The sequence below is a fragment of the Genypterus blacodes genome, unplaced genomic scaffold (assembly GCF_046128005.1).
Source record: "Genypterus blacodes isolate CSIRO-AG114 ecotype Tasmania unplaced genomic scaffold, CSIRO-AGI_Gbla_v1 ptg000052l_1, whole genome shotgun sequence".
NCBI classification, from domain to species: Eukaryota; Metazoa; Chordata; class Actinopteri; order Ophidiiformes; family Ophidiidae; genus Genypterus; species Genypterus blacodes.
In genome coordinates, this window is record NW_027466864.1 from 3973720 (window position 1) to 3993631 (window position 19912).

Here is a 19912-nt window from a genome sequence, read left to right on the forward strand (position 1 = left end):
TACTGTGGAAAAGTGTGGGAAGCTTGGGAGGATGAGCTCAGACTCCAACTCAATATGGAACGGCAGGAAGGAGTGGTAGGTGCGCTACATATTGTCTCATCTTGTCCTTGTCTTGCACTCATTCTGTTTTAGGTTATACGCAGGGTCCATTTTTCTAAATCGAGTAAATGTACCCAGAGGTAGACAATGTGTTTTTCTTCTGCCAAAGGAAACACAATTATTGCTCTGGTTACTTTAAGGTAACACCTTCCATAATGGGAATACATTTAAATCCCTGCCCAATTGCACTTTTGTTCTTTTTTTTGGCTCCTTGCTGAGGAGCCAAATCTCAGAACTGAGAAAACTGGTTTGGACTAGATAAAGGACAGCAGTCTGTGCATGCATACACGCCATTATAGAGGGAACATTTACACTGTTGGTGGTAACTGGTGGGTGGAAGGGAAATTACAACATTCTCACTGATAGTCTCTGCATTCTGTCGTGGCAAGTCCAAATCTGCTCTGTCTTCCCTTTTCCTTCACTCTTGCAGACCACCCCCACCCCTCTGACCCATTAAATAAAATAGCTTACTTAGCACTTGTAACAGGGACTTTAAATGCTCTTTTGTGACACTCTGATGCAATGCCTGTAGTAGCTGGGACTAAAGGATCACTTTAGGTCTGATGACAGTGTAATAATTGTGGTTAATCAGTGATGTTTCCAGCAAAGGTTTTGTATCCTGACCCAGATACAGTACAAGGCACCTTGCGGTGCACATTTGCTTCCTCTGCAACGTTTTTCTAGCCTCAAGGGAAACGTACTCGGGTTCCAACCAGTCATTTCTCAGAGGTAAAAGTTTCTCAAGAAAGTAAAACCCTCAAATGGAAAAGTGATGACGCTGTGCTTCTGTGCTTTTTTTCTCTTCCATATAAAATGTTCTCTGGGTTTATAACTTTGACTGATCTATTCATTGTAATCTGGGTGAGTAAACCAATATTGAACGTTTATAAAAAAAAAATGTCCCTTATCAGATTGAGGTGGCCTGCCAAAGTCAACCTGCCTCTTAGTAAACTGAGTCAGTCTCTTTTGTACTTTAGACCACGCTGGTCTTCACATGGCACCAGCCAAGGCCACTGTACCACTGGACCATTTGACTGTCTCTGTGTCTCTGTGTGTGATGAACTACAATAAAAAACAACATAAAAGCAGAGCAAAAGAGGAGGAAGTTAAGCTACACATTTTCCAGTGAGATAAGAAAGAGTTGCCTGTGTATCAGCAAGGAAAGAGGCTCAGTCAGCTGACATGGAGGGAGCATATATGAAATACATACGCAACAGAGTATATTGGAAACATCAGCTTTATCTATCACAGAATCATGGAAAGAAAGAGGCATTTGGATGTGTATGGGTGGTGGCATTCATTACCGATATGAATGGAAAGCAGTAGGTGGCATTCTGAGCCGTTTGAGTTTGCTCTTCCTCCCAAACCAGTAACATGGAGTGAAGAGGTGTCTGTGTGTTTGATTAATTTGTTGCATGTACAAAATGTACACATGAGCTCAAGGCCTAAATAATTGCTTTTAACCTATAATCAAAGCAGTATTTCATATTTTGACCTTGACACAGATCAGGAAACTAAATGAATGATAATGAACCTTGCTGGTCACCTTTGCTATAGATTACAATATGAAATGACTCAAAACTACTCTTAGATGAATTTCAGGCTGTAAACTGAGGTTGCACATTAAGTGTGTTTAACCTTAAGGGAAGGTTAAACGTCAACCAGCTTTTTCAGACTACTGCCAGCATGCTGGGTCCAAGTACCATCCTTGTTGGCATAATGTCAGATCCAGTGACCCATTTCTGATCCACTCACAGGCATGACGCCGACCTCAGCAAAGGCAATACAGTATGTATGCAATTCTTCACTTCTCAGAAATGTTTATGAGAGTTCGTAAAAGTGAAAGTGTGTGCAAACCACAGCAGGAAGGTGCTCTAGTATGCAAACTTCAAATTGGCTTTGTTTGTCAGTTTTGGCATAGTATCTACAGGATACATTAGCATGTAGTATGCAAACAATCACACTAGGTTTGTCTATTGATCCGTTGCAGGCACGGTTTGTTCTTGTCACTCTGACTCCAGTGCGTTTCTGTCTGAACATTACTCATATCTCCTATTCATATGAGCACAAGAATTGCATATGAACAACAATACAAACATTAGAGGAGGAAAATGAAGAAGAAGAAGATAAATGAATCTATTGCATTAGATTGATTTACAACAAAACATGCAGCAAAAGAAAGAATCAATCACAATTATTTTCATTTAGGCTATAAAGCTGTAATATCTATTTGCAGATTGCAACAGTTCTAACAAACAGAACAGAAATGCGAAAGATAAGCTTACGTGGCACATTTAGGGAAAGATAAAATAAGCCTGCTTATTGGTTTATTTCAATAATTCTCTAAAGGATCATTTCAGTGTTGAGCAAAGTCAATTTCACTTAATTTCTCTTATTTTTCTTACAAATTCTAATGACAGCACTAAGCTTTTGAATGCATGGTCCACATTTAAAAAGTGCAAAGAGACCACACTGAAATACCTTTGTCAAAATATAGTTGGCCTTAGCAACCATCATATAGCCTGATAAAGTACACAAAGTATATGATACATTGAGTTGTGAATGAACTCAACAGATACATGCAGAAAAGGATATATTACTGTACAAGAAAAGAAGTTAAGCTATCCTCTATACGCACCAAAACAGACCTAACACACTTTTCTTTATTATAAAACCACTGTGTTTTCTCCACCCCCACAGACTTACCAGGCTTACTTAGGATAGATAAGAGGTGCTGTTATATAAAAAAGTCAGTTTGATGAAAATGATTTACAGATTAGTAATGATCTGGCAATTCATTGCTCTTGACATTCTGGGGAGTTTGAACAAATACATACAAACTGTTTTTAGGTCTGTCTACCCAAGGAAATGCATTTTCTGCATTTCATGCATCGTAGTTATTTGAACCAGTGGGAATCCGACATCAAAGATAAATGCACAAGAGTCCTTGTCCAGGTGGCCAACTCTTTGAGCTCTATAATTGGGATGATATTAAAAACCTAATTTTTGAAAGTATCTCATGAATGTAAACATAATGGTGAGATGGCTGAATCTATGAACAGGTCCTTATGACGTTACTCCCTCAAACCCATAAAGAGAAGTTTGTCATCCAATCGGGTTTCTTAGTTCCGCATACAAAATGTTTCCTGCACTGTATTGTAATCACTTAAATCCATAATTTATAATCCTTAATTGTCAGTCCAACATGATGGTGTTGTCCTGATGAGGATTATTTCTACAGGGCATCAATGAAGCTTTAGGAAGATTTGGCCCTGGTCAAAATGTTCATGATCTTTGTACAATCCGTCTATAGAAACATCACCAGTGTATCCGTAGTATGGTACATCACCTCGATTTGTGATTAATCAAGGCATTGGACAGTGACACACTATTTCCCATTATTATTTCCACAAGTAGACTTTTTATATAACTAGCCTAACACCAGGAATGGGTGCTGTTCTCACCTCGCTCTTGTTCAAATTCATCTGGAGAAAAAGAGAAATGAGAAGAGTGTTCTTGTGTTGAGTGGTTGTTCATAAACCACCTGGTAATGAAATTTCCTTTGCTGTGCCAGGATACAGCCCACTTCCACCTAACAAAGATGCATGATTACATTTCCCACTTAAACATAATTAGGTTAGAAACAGTATCATTATGTGACTACTGCACGTCCCAGTCACAACACATGTACCCTTGGAGTATCTCACACACTCATACTCAACATACAGTATCATCACCCAGTCGTAGTTTGCAATGCCAAGCACATCTATTCACTCCGTATTCACTTTAATCACAATAACAAACATGGAACACATTAAAATAATAATAATGCATTAACAACCTTAACACACATGCACCTGCAAGTCATGACAAATGATCTGCTTGAACTACACATTTCCATTCTGTAATTTGATCTGTAGACATGAATAACCCTGTGTAAAAAAAATCCTATGCAAAAAACTATTTGAATGTACACTAAATCCAGTAACATGAACTTATTTATACTGGATGTACATAAATAAAATATATGACATTTTCTTACATATTTTATTGATTAAAGGTTCATACTGTGGTTTAATAATAAACACGAATATGATACCGATGGTTTCATGTGTCACTCAATCACCTGTAAAATCAGCAAAACACATCTAAACTTTATGAACTTTATGAATCCGTCTGTCGTCATGCTGGAGTGTGTACAGCGCCATTCTGCCTCGGCACTTTCCCTACTCTAGCGCCTCCCAGTGTGACATGCTGGTAATGCAGGCTGTGGTGACAATACTTCGAATTTGATTCAAAGGAACTACATGTTAGCGCCCCCCTGTGTGACACGCAAGTATTTCAGGCTGTGGTGAAACCTTAATGCAAATAAGTCTCAGTTCATTCGAGGGAACATAAACAAGTCACAATTCACTCCATTGGGGAGTTTCAACTAATGATTATCTCACTGAACACTATACAATTCTTGGCATTTTTCCATTGCCAGATAAATCAAAGATATCAATCCAGCACAGCGTTATCATATGCAATCCTTTGGGTGTCAAAGGAACTGTTTCTACTGTCTTTTAGGCTCATGATTGATCAACCTTCCCATTGCATTTGGATTGTATATAAAGGTATTGGTAGCACTATTGATTTGTGTAAGTGTTCTGATTTGTAATTTGCATTTACCAAATTAATCAACCTTATTCTGGCTTGTTCTCCTTTGTGTCTGAAAAATACGTCCACATATGAAACTGATCCTCGATTGACATTTGCACATTCAAATCTGTATGTTCTATATTTTCGTCTGTGTCATCTGTGTCAAAAAGGGGCAGATTAAGTTGGATTTGTGTATGGATTTTGGGCAGGTTCTGTCAGGTTCCTTTAAAAGTCCATTTCTGATCAGTTTTAGATTTATCTAGCTATCATTACTGCTAAGAAATGTCTCTGAGTGTCCATCCTCGCTCTCACAATCAAACGTTCAACTTCAGTGAACCTGGGGACCAAGGCAAACACTGTGATGACATGATGGCAGGTGTTGTAGCCTGGGCTGTTTCCAGTGCTCTCTTCTCTCTGCTCGGATGTCCCGCGTGTGTTGCTGTTCTATGGACGCACTTTCAAAGACACAGAACAGGAGCCCCGGTGACCCCCAATGACGTCTTCATGGGCAACCTCACCATCATGGATTTGGTCTTCTTGTGTTTCATCCCTCTTGGCCTGTGGAATTTCTTTCTGTTGCACATCAAGCTCCTTCAACAGATATTTGATTTTCTGTATGCACTAAACCTGGCTGGACGACCTCTCCTGACAACATGCATCTGTGTGGACTGCTACCTGGCTGTGGTCCATCCTGTTATCTACCACAGAAACAAGAGTCTGACTCCCAGGGTCCTGATTGCTGCTGGTGTTTGGACCATCACATTGGCTCAGGGGACAGCGTCCATACTCGTTGATGAGTTTCAGCACAGCCCCTTTGCTATGATAGTGTATATCATTGCACTTCCAGTCATCATCATCTGTGACATCTCCATCCTCTGGGCTCTGAAGAGGTCCCCCTGCAGACAGGGACCCCTGCACCCCAAGAAGAAAAAGGCGCTTCAGATCATCACCAACAGCCTGGTCATGACCTTCACCTCATACTTCCCTCCTGTGCTGGGATACATCCTGGGAGACCTGATCATTTCTGATGACCGAGTGTATGAATGCCTTTTAGCAATACCTATCTTAATACCCCCTACAGCAGGAAGTGCCATCATGCCCATGCTCTATCTGGGCAATCTGAGGGGGTTGAGGAGCTAATGCTTTTGGAAGTAATATCATTAATTATTAACAGTAGAAGGCACTCATCAGAGCGTACGCCTTCATCATAGCCAATAAAGCCTTGGCAAACATGACTGGTTATACTTATATACAGGCTTAATACTACTATTACAACAATACTAATACTAATACTAAAGGGAACGAGGAAGATTATATTAGTGATGATTATGATGAAAATTATAATGGTAATAATCACTAAATTACTTAATTTTCCATTATAAAAGTATATCTAAGGGAAAACGACATATCTAACAATTAAAGATGAAAAGCTTTTAATGTGGCTTTCTCTCTGACCCTGAGCAGTTCATTTCACAACAGGACAATATTACAGAACACATGAGCTGCTTAGCTGACAATGTAAACAAGGTTGTCATGATGATGATGATGATGATTCCTCAGCTTGAATGATGACAGGTTTTAGTATGAAAGGTTGTAAATGTGGTCAAGATGGGTCTTCTTCATCCAACAATTCTCCATATGTCAAATGTGTGGAGAATTAACATTTGGGGAGGTGAAGATGTAAAAAGGAATTGCTCTATATTTTCATTAAACATTTAGAGGTTGATTGTAATATGTAGTGACACAGAATAGATTGATGCACAATAGCAACTACATTATGTAAATGATTTCTGTTGAAACACACATGCACCTGCAAGTCATGACAAATGAGCTGCTTGCCTTCACATTTACATTCTGTAAGTTGATCTGTATACATGAATAACCCTATGCAAAGAAAATCCCATGCAAAAAACTATTTGAATGTAGACTACTGTATATCCAGTAACATGGACATATTTATTCTGGATTTACATATATACATTTTATATATATGACATTCTGCTACATATTTAATGGATTAAAGGTTCATACTGTGGTTTAGATCTTTTAGAAGAAACATTTCCTTTGACGTGTGTCATGTTTTTAAAGTCAATAAAACATCTTGTAGCACTAAAGGTCATATGAGAATTGTGTTTTCAACCGCAGATCTTTAAGGAACAGTTCTTGATGGTCCTATAAAGGAGTACTCAATTTCTTCTATGTTAAATTGAGTTTGTTTCAATACTCACTGAGCTAAAAAACCTGTATGAACCTTTTTCAAAATGAAAGGAGATAGGCAGGGAAAGTGACCCCTATGACCCCTGGCACAGCGCCCTCTATAGTCACACAGTGCTTTACACAGATGTTTTCACATGGTGATAAAAAAAAGTGGGCAAAGCAGACAACACATTCCATTGCTTGATTTATTTGCAAAGAAATTCACCCATATAGTGTAGTTACATATTCCTGTTTCTGTATAATGCTTCACATATTCTATTCTGATTTGTAGTCCCATCATGTTGTTTTTTCTCTCTAAAATACTAAAGCCATTCTAAAAGGTTTATTATTATTATTGCCACCTGGTGTGGCGTATCTTTATTTGTAACCTTGAGTTATATGTTTGATTGTTGCTTTATAATCCCCAGGTTCTTTGTAATTTGTCTAGTGCATCTATGCAAAGCAAAATATATAAAAATATCAAATGGCAATGTGTCAATCTGTATGTCCTCACACTTCTGACATCCGTGGCAAAGTATTTAACAACACTGAAAATAATAGATGCTGAGTTAAATTGAACTTTAATGTTGTTCTGCACCCTTTTGGCAGAATCCAAAAGTGAAACAATCCAGTTTCCCAAGGTTTTTCAAGTGGAGTATAGACATGACTGCAGATCCCAGAGTGGCAGTAAGAGTCATGGGAATACCAACAGCACAAACATAGTCAACAGTGCTGAGCAGTGGCAGCCTGATTGTAATCAGCAGCACAGGAGGAAGGTAGGAGATGACCGTCACAACCAGGCTGCTGATGACTATGCGAATGGCTCGCTGTTTCTGCGGGTGGATGTTTGGCGTTCTGGGGTTGGACCTTTTCAGTATTCTGAGGATGAAAAAGTCACAGATCCCAATGATTATAACAGCTATTGTGAATGGTATAATGGAAAGTACTGAGAAAAACAACATTGTGTTTGATACGTAAGCAGAACCGTAGGCAACTGTGATGACCCAAACAGCACAAACCATGAGAACCCTGGGGGTCAGACTCTTCCTGTCGTGATAGATAACTGGATGAACTACGGCGACGTAACAGTCTAGACAGATACAAGCCGTCAACAGAGGTCGTCCACAAAAGTTGAAGCCATAGGTAAAGGTCCAGATAGTTTCTAATATAATTTCTTTCCAGATGTGGAAATTTATCAATCCTGGTATGTTGACAACCAAGAAGAGCAGGTCCATGACAGAGATGTTTAGTGTGAAAAAGTCATTTGGTGTAAGTGGGGTTCCTCTCCTGTGTGCCTTCAACAACTCATAGAGGATGATCACACACGCAGGAAGCGCAAAAACAATGTACAGACAGGTTAGAAAAGTCCAGATATAGATGGCCTCTTTCTGATTATCACAAGAAGTAAAATCCTTCATGGGATCTTCAGAATTGTTCGAGTTGTTCAATGAAAGCTCATTCTGAAGTTGTCTGTCCAGTAACATTATTGATCAGATTACCTGAAACACAGATAAGATAATAAGAACAGGTGTGCAGCAAGTACATACACAAAGGACAAAACATTTCATAGGTACAAAACCTGTTTAGAAATGATAACAGCCACTTACTGTACTGTTTATGAGGTTTCAAGTTGAGATGCTGCTGTATGTCGTTGTCTTGACAAAAGTGTCTGTGACCGCTGTGAGCCTCTGTTTTATGTTTATGCTTCATGCTTGTGTCAATCATATTCATGCCTGTCTGCCAGCTTTGCAAGTCATATCACGGTATCGAATGGAAAAGCCAAGACAAATGGCCACAACAACAACACAAAGGTGATAAATGCCCAAACTGCTGCTCGGTGTGTTTACATTGCATAGCTTTGGAATCGCTCCGGCACTCGGCAGGACAGAGGTTAAGTCACCGCTCCATCCAACCAAACAGATCCTCTTACAGATTTAACAAGGAAACAATGCAAATTGGATTTTTGAATTGTGTTCTATAAAACATTTGAATACAAACAATAGATCCAACCTGCGGCGACTGTTTATACATCACCAGTGTGTCGGGGCCCTTTTCCCACCTGTTTGCTGAGGAGTGACAGCCTGGTGTTATCCAACCATCGTGTCAGTAAATATGTCTGTTGTGTTGATTTGTTGTTTTGACACTAACCTGAATTGACCTAATGTGGAATTTGTAATGACTAGACACTGTCACAATCATACGCCATCTATTCTGACGATTTTAAAGGTTTCTTAAGTGTTGCATGTTGTGTTGTGTCACACATTTACACATGCACATTCACAATAAACTCATTTATTGTGTTCTCTTTGTTTCCACAGCTTGATGAAATTGAGTGATTCTCTGTAGCTGAAATATTCCTATTTTAGTGAAAGGCCCATTGAATAGAAATCTGTCATCACCAAAGACATTATGCTGTGCCATGAGGTTTGTATAAATATTACAATTACATAGGAAGAAAAGATTCACAACTTATCCCACAGTCTCAATAGCTTGTGTGTATTTGTTATTTCTGTTTATAGCAAAGCAAACGTGAAACATACATACATACAGTACATACATACAGCCATACATAATAATAAACAAAGCCAGTATGTTCATTGAAATTAAATAAACTAGAGCCACTTTTTGATCCCCCTGTAACTCATTATCACCGCTGGTAGCCCATTGGTTGACATTGTGTTGACCTTGCTTAAACCCATTCATCACATCAATCACTCGTCTTATAAAACCTCAAACAATTTCATTCACAGTTTTTTGCAACTTTAAGCATATTCTCTTTCACAAAAACACATTTTGCTAAAGCTAAACACAACTACCTCACAGTTGTCGACTCAAAATTGTTCGCCGACAATTCCAATCATGTGATGAATCCAAATTGTGTGTAGCATATACACCATTTCAGCATCCTGTGTATGTCAATTGAAGGATGCTGGTGGAAAGTCTATGACCGAAAACCTATAACCCACACCGCCTACAGGTGATGAAAATGGCCTGTGGTGACGAGCTGCTGTTACCTGGCAAAGGAGAACATTCAAAGATTCTTCCTTGACTGAACAATAGTGTAGTGAACAATGAAGAGATCCAGATAATGAGCAGGTCAAAAGTTTACCAGGGGAGAGGCTTTTATTGTTTTATTCAAAAGTTACACATAGTACTAGCTCTTTCAACCAACACAGCCAGAAGTTTCACATTACCCTCGTGTCCAGCGCGACTGTAAGGAATCAAGAAGTCATCTTTGATCAGGATATGTACTTTAACTCCCACATAAAACTAATTTCAAAGACTGCCTTTTTTCACCTATGTGACATTGCAAAAAGCAGGCACATTTCACACACGTTTCAGGTTTCAATTGTGGGGCAGTTGGAGAGCAGAATTGTGTACTTATCTTTTAGGTTGTTTACCAGTTTTTGTGAAAGTCAGGGCAAGTTCAGGTTACGAGTCATTTCATAAAGCCAGGTCCAGCTCCTGTTTTTTAAACTATTCTATCAAGTGAATTCGGTATGAGATATTTGACATCGACACAGGCGTTTCTTTTAATTCCATTATAGTTTTGCTTCTGGTGATACAGTATTATATTTACTTCCTTTAAGCTTTGTCTTCACCTGTGTCTGTTGATCTACAGACAAAGGCAGACACTTGATGCTGTGGTGATGTTGGGTGGGAGGTGATATGGAGGGAGGCATAGATATAGAAGTACCAGCACCACAGTGTCAGCTATCATCAGCATTGGTGTACAAGCTGGTTTCACATTATCATCAGTACAGTAAGTCCTGGTGAGTACATATCATGTGTATGGCTTTGTTCAAATGTGTTTTTATTTTATTTTATTTCAACATACTGATAGGTATAATTATAGTTTGACATTCTTTGGAATTATTATGTGCACATAACTTTGGATCACACGTACACGGTTGAGTTACTGATGATGATGATGATGATGATGATGATGATGATGATGGCAGTTATGGTAAGTACAAGTTTCTCTTTTCAGTGTAGTTCCCTTCTCTGGAAGCCTTCAAACAATACAATGCTTCCCTTCCTCCTCTTTGCTGTGATCTGGACCAGATCTGCCAGACAGAACGTAAGGTTATCACCTTTACCTGGATAATAGTATCTAATCTGCAGAGTTGATGTTCCTACTCCTTTATACCTGCTCATCTTCACTTGTCTTTTCTCCTCCTCAGCCATATCTGATAGCTACACATACTCTCCAGCTGTTGGACGAGGTACTGGCACTACATTCTCCACAGGGGCAGATGGATGCATCACAGCAATCAGGGTGTGGGAGCGAGCAAACGCGTACATTTCTGGGTCAGTCCTCACCAACTCCCTTTGTTCTATTGTCAACTGTATTCTAATTTTCTCTGTTCATCATTCATAATCTCTTATAAATGCACTTTCACTCCTCTGTCTCTTTCTCTTGCAGTTTCCAGCTGCGCTACAATCAAATATGGTCGCCAGTGTGTGGGGTTGCATTTGCCAATCCACAAGAAATAGAGCTATGGGAGGGAGAAACTATTGTTCAGGTCAGAGATGATATGATTCCAAATGACCTGACAAATATAATAATCATTTGATATGTGTGTATCAATTAGTCCTTGTTATCTGACTATTCTGTTAATTAATAGCAGAGAGCTTGAACCAAATACCTCCTTTGAGCAAATCATACCAACAAGCAAATAAATACTTTGGAAATCACAGAAAAGACTTAAAAAGATTAGAAAGAAAGGCATAGTATACTGTATGAGTTGCACTAACAACACACAACCTATCCTATCCTTATTTCAAAGAGAATCAGGGAAAATGTTGGCTACAATGACCATAATGAACCACAATGTCCATATAGTCCTTAGCTAGGGGTAGAAATCTGAGTAACATGTTGTTACTGTCATACCGTTTAAACACTATCCTGCATGTTTCAGGTCTCTGGTAAGTATAACCCTTCAAACTACGTCTACATGGTGGTGTTTGTGACTTCAAAGGGACGCTTTCTCACAGCCGGCCAGCCGTTCAAGGTCTGTCTACCTGCTTCTATTTGTTGTACAGAATATTATAGCTATATAAAATTACATACACATTATTTTCAATATGAATATACTTTTATTTGTGTGCTGCAGGTGTCCTTCAATTTCTACTCCACCAACCCGGACACAGAGCTCAGGATGCTGAGTGGCTGCTTCGATAGAAATGGGATTACTTCACTGGGAGCTCACTGGGGAAGTGAAAACAACGGAAATAATCCTGCAGCTCCTTACTAATCAAGGAACCGCTATGATTCCATGCTGGTTATGTGATTCCCATCAGAATTCCATCCAGCCTTAATACTTATCAGAATCGATTCCACAACATATTTAAAAATGAAGCGAAAACCTTGCATGTGTAGGCACAAGGGGAAATTAATTACATTTTCTTTTTGCAAATTAAGGTATGCTGCCTTTACCTGCAGTAAAAAATAATGACATAGTTGCATATGAAAGTTTAATGCACATATCAGCATAGATTCAACAACAACTTGCTCTTGGCATATTAATGTTTAAGGTCTGCTGCCTACAAAGCTAAAAGGAGATAATCCAAGTCATCCCATCCTTAACATATATAATACAGTTATATAATACTGATATAAATTAAATCAGTAGATGTCTTTCCCTTACTCTTGATTTTTTGTTGAAAATAGTGTATACTGCAATAAATATTGTTGGATATCGTATCATAAAAGCTCTGGTGTCTCACTGTGAACTTCCTAACATTCATTGCATACACACTTTGGATACACTGAAAGGGATTTGACCTTGTTCTGGTCTTAGATGTTAGATTGTTCACCGTAAAGTCATTCTGGGTCAAACAGGGAGCATCCACACCTACTGCTCCTCTGCAGTTTGCCAGGCGTTGTAGCTCATGTAGCTACTTCCTGCATAGCACAGTGTGCTCAGAAATGCAAAGAACTGAGGAGAGGTAAGAAAAAAACAAGGAAAACAAAGGAAAGTTAGATATTTTTACTCAAATGAGAATAAATAGTTTTTAATGAAAAGTTTATGATTGAACCTGATTTGAGAAAATGTAAGATCACGGTAAGAATGGATGGCATCTTGGGTACTGTGTATAACTTTCTCATTTGTGGTAAGGATAGTACATTATTTTCTTATTTGACAGCCCACTTCCAATACAAAATAAATACCTTTAGTCTAAACTTCAAAAGTGGTTCTTTTATGAGTCGCTCACAAAAATTAGCTTCAGTAATCTTTGCATTACAGTCAATAGATAATGACAATAACTTCATTTTGGGTGAACATCTTCCTCAGTACATTTGATCATGAGTGCCCTCACCGCAGATGCTGCCCAGCAGTTGTAATTATGGCGCCCCCGAGTGGCCTGGTCAACCCAGACCGCATTTACTACTGCTGTCACCAGATACAAAACAGTAGCACTACAGTAAAAATATAGAGACTGAGGAGAGAAAGACAAAAACAGTAGATGAAAATGTATTCATACACAGAGAGCTACAGATATTTGGGTGTGTCACTGAGTGTGTGTGTGTGTGTGTGTGTGTGTGTGTGTGTGTATGTGTGTTACCAATGTTGTCCAGGGCACTTGCGGTATCCTTTTGTGGGCTTCAGTGAGGTAAATTATAAACAGACAGGTCGTGAGAACCCAGCATGACACTGCCAAAAACATCACCCACCGAAGAGCGGAGAGTGGAAAATACCATGTACCTCCAACCAGAATCCACACTAACATACCACAGACCTGGGAGAGGAGAGGAGAGGAGAGGAGAGGGGGAAAGAGTCCTGTGATCAGATTCATTCTGAGGTCATTATTTCACATTTACAGATTTGTCCAAAGCCATTTTCATGTAGGATTTAAATAAAAAACAAGCAAAGATCTAATCATGGATATATTTGAAAGAAAAAGATAGAACAGAAAATGAGGAATAGGAATCATCTAACAGTATAAATAGAAGTTACAAGTGACAATGCCGCCTACTGAAATCCACTGTTCAGATTCTTATAATACTTTTAACTAATTTTCTATTTGAATACTAGATCTTATGAATGATCCAATACTTTGCAGTCAGATCACCTAACCATGTTACCATGTTCCACTGAGCAGGCTGTGCTTGGCAGCCCGCCAGTCTGTATTTACAGCCGATTTGGGAAGGAAGAGAGACAATGAGGGAGAGAGGGGAAGAAGTGATTTTCTTGGCGTGGTTTTTAGTGAACTTCCTCTTTCTGTACAAAAATAGCAGATTTTATCTGCATTCAAAAATTGTATTGCACTCAGTCACATCAAGTGTTGTATGCATTCATTTATTCTATTTTACTATTCTTTTATTTTCACATTAATTGAAATATAATTAAAAAACAAAAGAAAGTTGCAACACATGAAATATAATTGTTTGTGTCTCTGCATTAGCTGATAAGGAAATGTATACAGCTTACCACTTTTCAATCTTGTGTCCAGCTCTAATGTAACACTGACATTTTAGAGCTAATTTTTGAATTCTCTGATGTGTTTTAGTCTCTTGTAGTTTTCCCACAACAAAGATTAAATCCAAATTCATACTTACGATTTCAGCCAGGAGCAGCAATCCTTTAGCAGTAGTGATGAAGTGCCGATCGAAGGCCAAAGCGGAGGTGGAGGTGGAGATGTTGTATTCTGGGACTGGCGCACTCCTATGGGTTGGGACCACAATGCTTCTCTCCATGGTGCACTGACACTGTGGGATTGTATAGCTGGAAGGGAGGAAGTTTTGTTCTTGTCCCGGGTGGACGGCAGCAAGGACACAACACCCCACTGGAGTCAAATCAAGACAACTTTATTTGTATAAACCTAATATCACATACAGTACAATGTCTCAAATGGCCAACAACAGAATTCCTGACCCCGCCCAAAGCTCTCTAGGAAGACCAGGAAAACTGACACTGATAAACAACAATAACCAATTACAAAGGAGCACTCTTGTCTTAATAAGTGTCAAAGAAAACAAAAGACAGTACAAAAAACATATAGAAAAATAGAAACAGAAGATTATATAGTAGTGTATGTTCTTCAAACTTCAGTCTATGCTTACTCACAAATATAGATGTTAGGTGTACAGATGACAGTTTTCTCTGGCCTGATACTGTCACTTTTTACTGTCAAATGAGTAACAGCTGATTATTATCCATTATGATTCTTCCCAGGTTGCTATACAATAAGGAAATTTAATCTCTGGATCTTTATCTGGATTTATCTCATTCTCAGTCTCAGGATTCTATGGGAGTGCGCCAGGATCTTGGGCCAAAATTATAACCGAACAAGAAGTTGTCTGCCTTATATGGTTCAACTGTGGCAGCAGTGAAGGGTTTCCTCCTGCAGGGGGCAGTAGCTACATTTGGACAGTGAGTGATGCGGCCCAGTCTACTCATGTACACTCCCTACAGCAGTAGATGTGCAGTAGGCCTACCTGCAAAATAACTTCAATACTGGAGGGTTTAGAAAGGAAACAGCATATTTACAACAAACCAGTCACGTATAATGATACCGAAACCGTCGAGCCACAATGACTGAAAACAAAGATGAAGTCTGACAGATTTGTGGGTGTGGAATCCGGGCTCTTCCTCCCCACTATCATATATTAAGCTGCGTTGTGGTGCGTCTGTTGTCAATAGCCTGTGCACAGTATCTGACCGCTCATGTTCCATGCAATATCTTAAACTACTCAATGACTAATTCTGCCCTGCTGAGCACAGTCTGCTCTGTAAAGCAATATATCCACTGCAGCAATCCATACTGCATTACTCTCTCTCTCTCTCTCTCTCTCTCTCTCTCTCTCTCTTGCTCTCTCTCTCTCTCTTGCTCTCTCTCTCTCTTTGTCTCTCTCTCTCTTGCTCTCTCTCAGTCCCTCCAGTTTTGTTGGATCCGTTGTCTGCGTTGAATGTCCAGCCAAACTTGTTTCTGCAGTCTCTACTTTATTTTATTAAAGTCCCTCTTTGAGACCAACAGATTTCCTATTTGAGTTGTCTAACAGCTAATTATCACAGCAAGTCTGGGGTCATTTCACTTTCATTCTATTAATTAAAAACCCAAACACAATCTCAACATCATGTCTGGATCTCAGAACACATTCTCTGTTATTTCTTAATATGTGACCACCTTCAAAATAAAAAAGATTCTAAAATGAAAATTCACTTCCCTTTTGATTTAATGCGTGAAATATCCTGATTTAGAAGATCAGGGGGGTTTCTGAAGTGGTTAATAGATTTTGTCGTATCTCTAACACTATCTTGGTCGGATATGAAGTTGTGCTTGTCACCTAAAAGTAGTTCCAGTTTCAAAATGCAAATCAAATGGGGACAAATTATCATATATGCAATTTATGTCTTGTAGAGAAAACTTAGTGGAAAATTCACGATATAACCCATATAAGGCAGGAGCTGAAACATGTGCTAACAACACAGCATTCATGCTGAACGTATGAATAATTGAAGCCAGCATTCACATTAGAGTGGACTCCACTCACACGGGAACACCATGACTGATGACATGGTCAATGGGAGTTACTCCAAAGTTACCTGAGAGCTTTCTTCTCCTCTCCATCTTCTTCAACAATCCCCATTTTCTTCCTGCACCTTCTCTCTGGGTGGGTCTTCCTTTCTAATCATCCGTCTCCATTGTTTGTCCAAACACTAGCTTTCATAATAACATAATGAAAATTGAGACACAATTAGAGAAAATTAGACATGCTGAGCTGCTGGCTGTTGAGAGAATCATTTTGCAATTATCACTTGTGACATGTGATTAACGACTGAATTGTAGTGCAGTGGACAAACTGCATAATTGTGACATTCTAGCTTATTATTATTATTATTATTTCAAGTTACATATTCAGAAATGTGTTGTGGCGATGTCATTTTGCAAACGATGAAAAGGGCAGGTGACATTTCTGACTGATTTGTCAGTAACATTTCTGACAAAAATGCCTCCCTAGTAAGTGCCTACATTGTTATTCTTGGGTTAGGGTTAGTTACTTATAATTGTGTCACATACAATAATATGACACCACCTGTTCATGTGTGGATGTAACGTAATGTCATCATTTATATTTATTTATAACAGAAGACGTGAGGTTGAAGCAGGCTATGTTATCTGTCTGTTTGTCTTTATTTTTTTTGGTGGCATTTATTATATGATTGAATACTGTGTAAATGTTGTATTCTATCTTAAACAGCCTCAAATACCACAACAGAGTGCACAGACAATGCAACAAAGGGGTGTGTATTAATTTGTATTTACACACACACGATCAGCCCCTTGGCTACATGGTTCTGATTCAACTTCTAATATTAATTAGGATGATGAAGACAAGATAAGATGTTACACTGTCCATACTGTTGCACACCATGCATTTTGTGTTAATAAGTCAATTCAAGTTCAATTTGGGGAAGTTGTAAAACAATAAGTAGAGCAACAGCAGCCATATGCAGTAAATCCCTGATGATAGACTTTCAAAACACGACCACTTGAGTGACCATGACCATGACCAAACCACATAATCATTAATCTGATCTTGCACAAGCACTGTTATTTGTCTCCTGTAATCTATTCACCGAACAACAAATGATAAAACCGAAATAATGTCTCCGATATGTGTCTGAAAGGAAACAAAATGATTGCCATATCTGGTAATAAAGGTATAAAGCCCCTCTCCCCAAAATCACGGAGAACAATTTGAACGGGATTAAGTAAACAAAAGCCTACTAGTGGCTCGCAAACTGCCAGTGAACTTGGCCAAGAAAATAAATTGAAGGGAATAACTTTTCTACAGTTTTTGGAGAAAATGGTGCCGTGGATGAGAAGTAATAGAGTTGTACCTTCTGTTGCTTTCATTGTTAACCTTGTTTTTGTCAAGACTGTAAACAAAGCAGGTTTGGAGCAGAGAAGAAGAGAGCTGTGTTATGTCTGTGCTAGAAATGAGAAAGGTTTCAGTTGTTTTCTACCTGCTTTCCTAACCAGTGCTCAAAATGCTCTACGTTGTTTCCCTGTGTTCTTTTCTTCCCTCTAATTCTCATTTCTTGTCCTCTTCCTCTTGTTTGAATTCTGCTACTGTGACACAAAGATGACACACACACGGTCACGCGCGCGCACACACAGACACACACACACACACACACACACACACACACACACACACAATGTAGCATTTACTGAAACTCAACATGTATATGCTAAAATGTAAATAAACTGAAGGCCCCTCCCTTCATACATATGAGCAAACACACACACACACACACACACTAATAAATGTCTACAAGCCCAGATGCTGCACCGTAATTGGCCACTGTGGCTTCCTGCTGTGGCAGAGATATTTTTAATGCACAGACTTAGAGGCACACGCGTACACGCATACACACACACACACACACACACACACACACACACACACACACACACACATGCACACACTAATCCTTGCCTCTGCAACATCTGCCACATCCCCCAACACATGTGCTAGTTAAATACAACCGCACACACACACACACACACACACACACACACACACACACCAACCATACTGGCAGCCCCTCCCAGTTTTAACCACTAACCCTGACATCAGTTCTAAATAAAGTGATGTGTGGTGGTTCAGCAAAAGGCTCAACCTCGCCCACTGAGACAACAACACACTGCTGCTTTTTCATCTGTGGCACTGTTTTCCTTGGACTGATTTCTTGGCTCTGTGGAAAGGCCTCTGGAACAGCACTTGGATCATGTGACAGGAAAACTCACCACTGGAACCAGTAGTGAGCATGCATTGAAAAACACAGAATCATATGCAGGTCATGTGACACTAATATTTTCTCTTCACTCCCTTTTGCTCTCTCTCTCTCTCTCTCTCTCTCTCTCTCTCTCTCTCTCTCTCTCTCTCTCTCTCTCTCTCACACACACACACACACACACACACACAAACACACACACACACACACCACTCTCTCCACATCCCCCCTTTACCTTCCTTGCCCTCTTCCTCTTGCCTTCCATCCTCAAGCTAAACTTCAATTTCACCACAAAGGAACTAATACATAACTCCCTTCCTTTGAATCAATGTGAGGAACATTGTTTGCCTTATGTATCTGGTTGAACTATTACTACTGATTAGTAGCACATTATTGTGATGTCAGGAGAAAATAGCTTGTTGCTTTCTGAAATTAGACTTTTGCAAAAATATAAGCTATAACCTATGAGGAGAAACCATGGTTACTATTGTTTAGATTCTTGCTTCTGATATATCTTGGTAAAAGCAAACATTTGCAATATTGTTTGAAAGTATGTTTTTGTTAATGTTGCCTGAAATGTCAGGATTATACATACTGACAGGTGATATGAGTGTAAATGAACACCAGTGTGTGTCTGCTGATAGCTTTAATATCTCTTTTTTGGTAATACAAATAAACATGCCAGGTATGTTTATATTTTTGGCAGAAATGTTGTGAAAATTTTGGATTTATGAAAGATGCAGAGCGGTTTTATCCTTGAGGCAGGGCTGCTTTGCCCAGGCAGAGAGGGAGAGAGCGAGAGAGAGAGAGAGAGAGAGAGAGAGAGAGAGAGAGAGAGAGAGAGAGAGAGAGAGAGAGGGAGAGAGAGAGAGAGGATCAATTTATTCATTATCTGCAAACCTTACTAGTTAAGAGAGAGACAGAGGGAGAGGGAGGGGGTGTATCAAACAGGAGCACCCTGCTGAGTGGGGAATGGAAAAGCTGCTGGCACCAACATGAATATTTCAGCAGTTAGCTACAGCTCTCTGTACCCCCTCTCCCACCCCACCACCCCTCCCTCATTCCATCCTCTCACTATTTTGTTCCCTCTACCTCCATCTCTTTCACCTGCCACTTCTTTCGCCTTCCTCTCTTGTTCCCTGTCTGATGTCGGTAGTCGGTCGGACCGGAGTGGACATGGATTTGAAGGAAGACATGGACAGACACAGCAAGGCAGAGAGCGTGAA

General features: G+C 39.4%; 2 protein-coding genes across 2 annotated transcripts; one reads left to right on the plus strand and one right to left on the minus strand.

The window, feature by feature from the left end:
• Nucleotides 1-10605: 10605 nt before the first annotated feature.
• LOC143000781 (zymogen granule membrane protein 16-like) lies at nt 10606-12194 on the plus strand. Its single transcript, XM_076150209.1, has 5 exons — nt 10606-10699; nt 11121-11247; nt 11363-11462; nt 11859-11951; nt 12054-12194. The coding sequence occupies exons 1-5, from the start codon at nt 10606-10608 to the stop codon at nt 12192-12194; spliced, it is 555 nt and encodes a 184-aa protein (XP_076006324.1).
• cmtm8b (CKLF-like MARVEL transmembrane domain containing 8b) lies at nt 11684-14767 on the minus strand. Its single transcript, XM_076150434.1, has 4 exons — nt 14501-14767; nt 13507-13680; nt 13261-13380; nt 11684-12878 (listed from the first exon to the last, which is right to left on the minus strand). The coding sequence occupies exons 1-4, from the start codon at nt 14636-14638 to the stop codon at nt 12795-12797; spliced, it is 516 nt and encodes a 171-aa protein (XP_076006549.1). The 5' UTR covers nt 14639-14767; the 3' UTR covers nt 11684-12794.
• Between the last annotated feature and the right edge of the window lie 5145 nt (nt 14768-19912).

What these genes read in the sequence shown, in the direction of transcription:
- LOC143000781 (XM_076150209.1), top strand. Translation starts at nt 10,606, where the DNA reads ATGGAGGGAGGCATAGATATAGAAGTACCAGCACCACAGTGTCAGCTA. An exon ending in GCAAACGCGTACATTTCTGG is followed by an intron (nt 11,248 to 11,362) that starts GTCAGTCCTCAC and finishes TTTCTCTTGCAG; the next exon opens with TTTCCAGCTGCGCTACAATC. An exon ending in AGGGAGAAACTATTGTTCAG is followed by an intron (nt 11,463 to 11,858) that starts GTCAGAGATGAT and finishes TGCATGTTTCAG; the next exon opens with GTCTCTGGTAAGTATAACCC.
- cmtm8b (XM_076150434.1), bottom strand. Translation starts at nt 14,638, where the DNA reads ATGGAGAGAAGCATTGTGGTCCCAACCCATAGGAGTGCGCCAGTCCCA. An exon ending in TGCTGCTCCTGGCTGAAATC is followed by an intron (nt 13,681 to 14,500) that starts GTAAGTATGAAT and finishes CTCCTCTCCCAG; the next exon opens with GTCTGTGGTATGTTAGTGTG. An exon ending in ACTGCTGGGCAGCATCTGCG is followed by an intron (nt 12,879 to 13,260) that starts GTGAGGGCACTC and finishes ACCTCTCCTCAG; the next exon opens with TTCTTTGCATTTCTGAGCAC.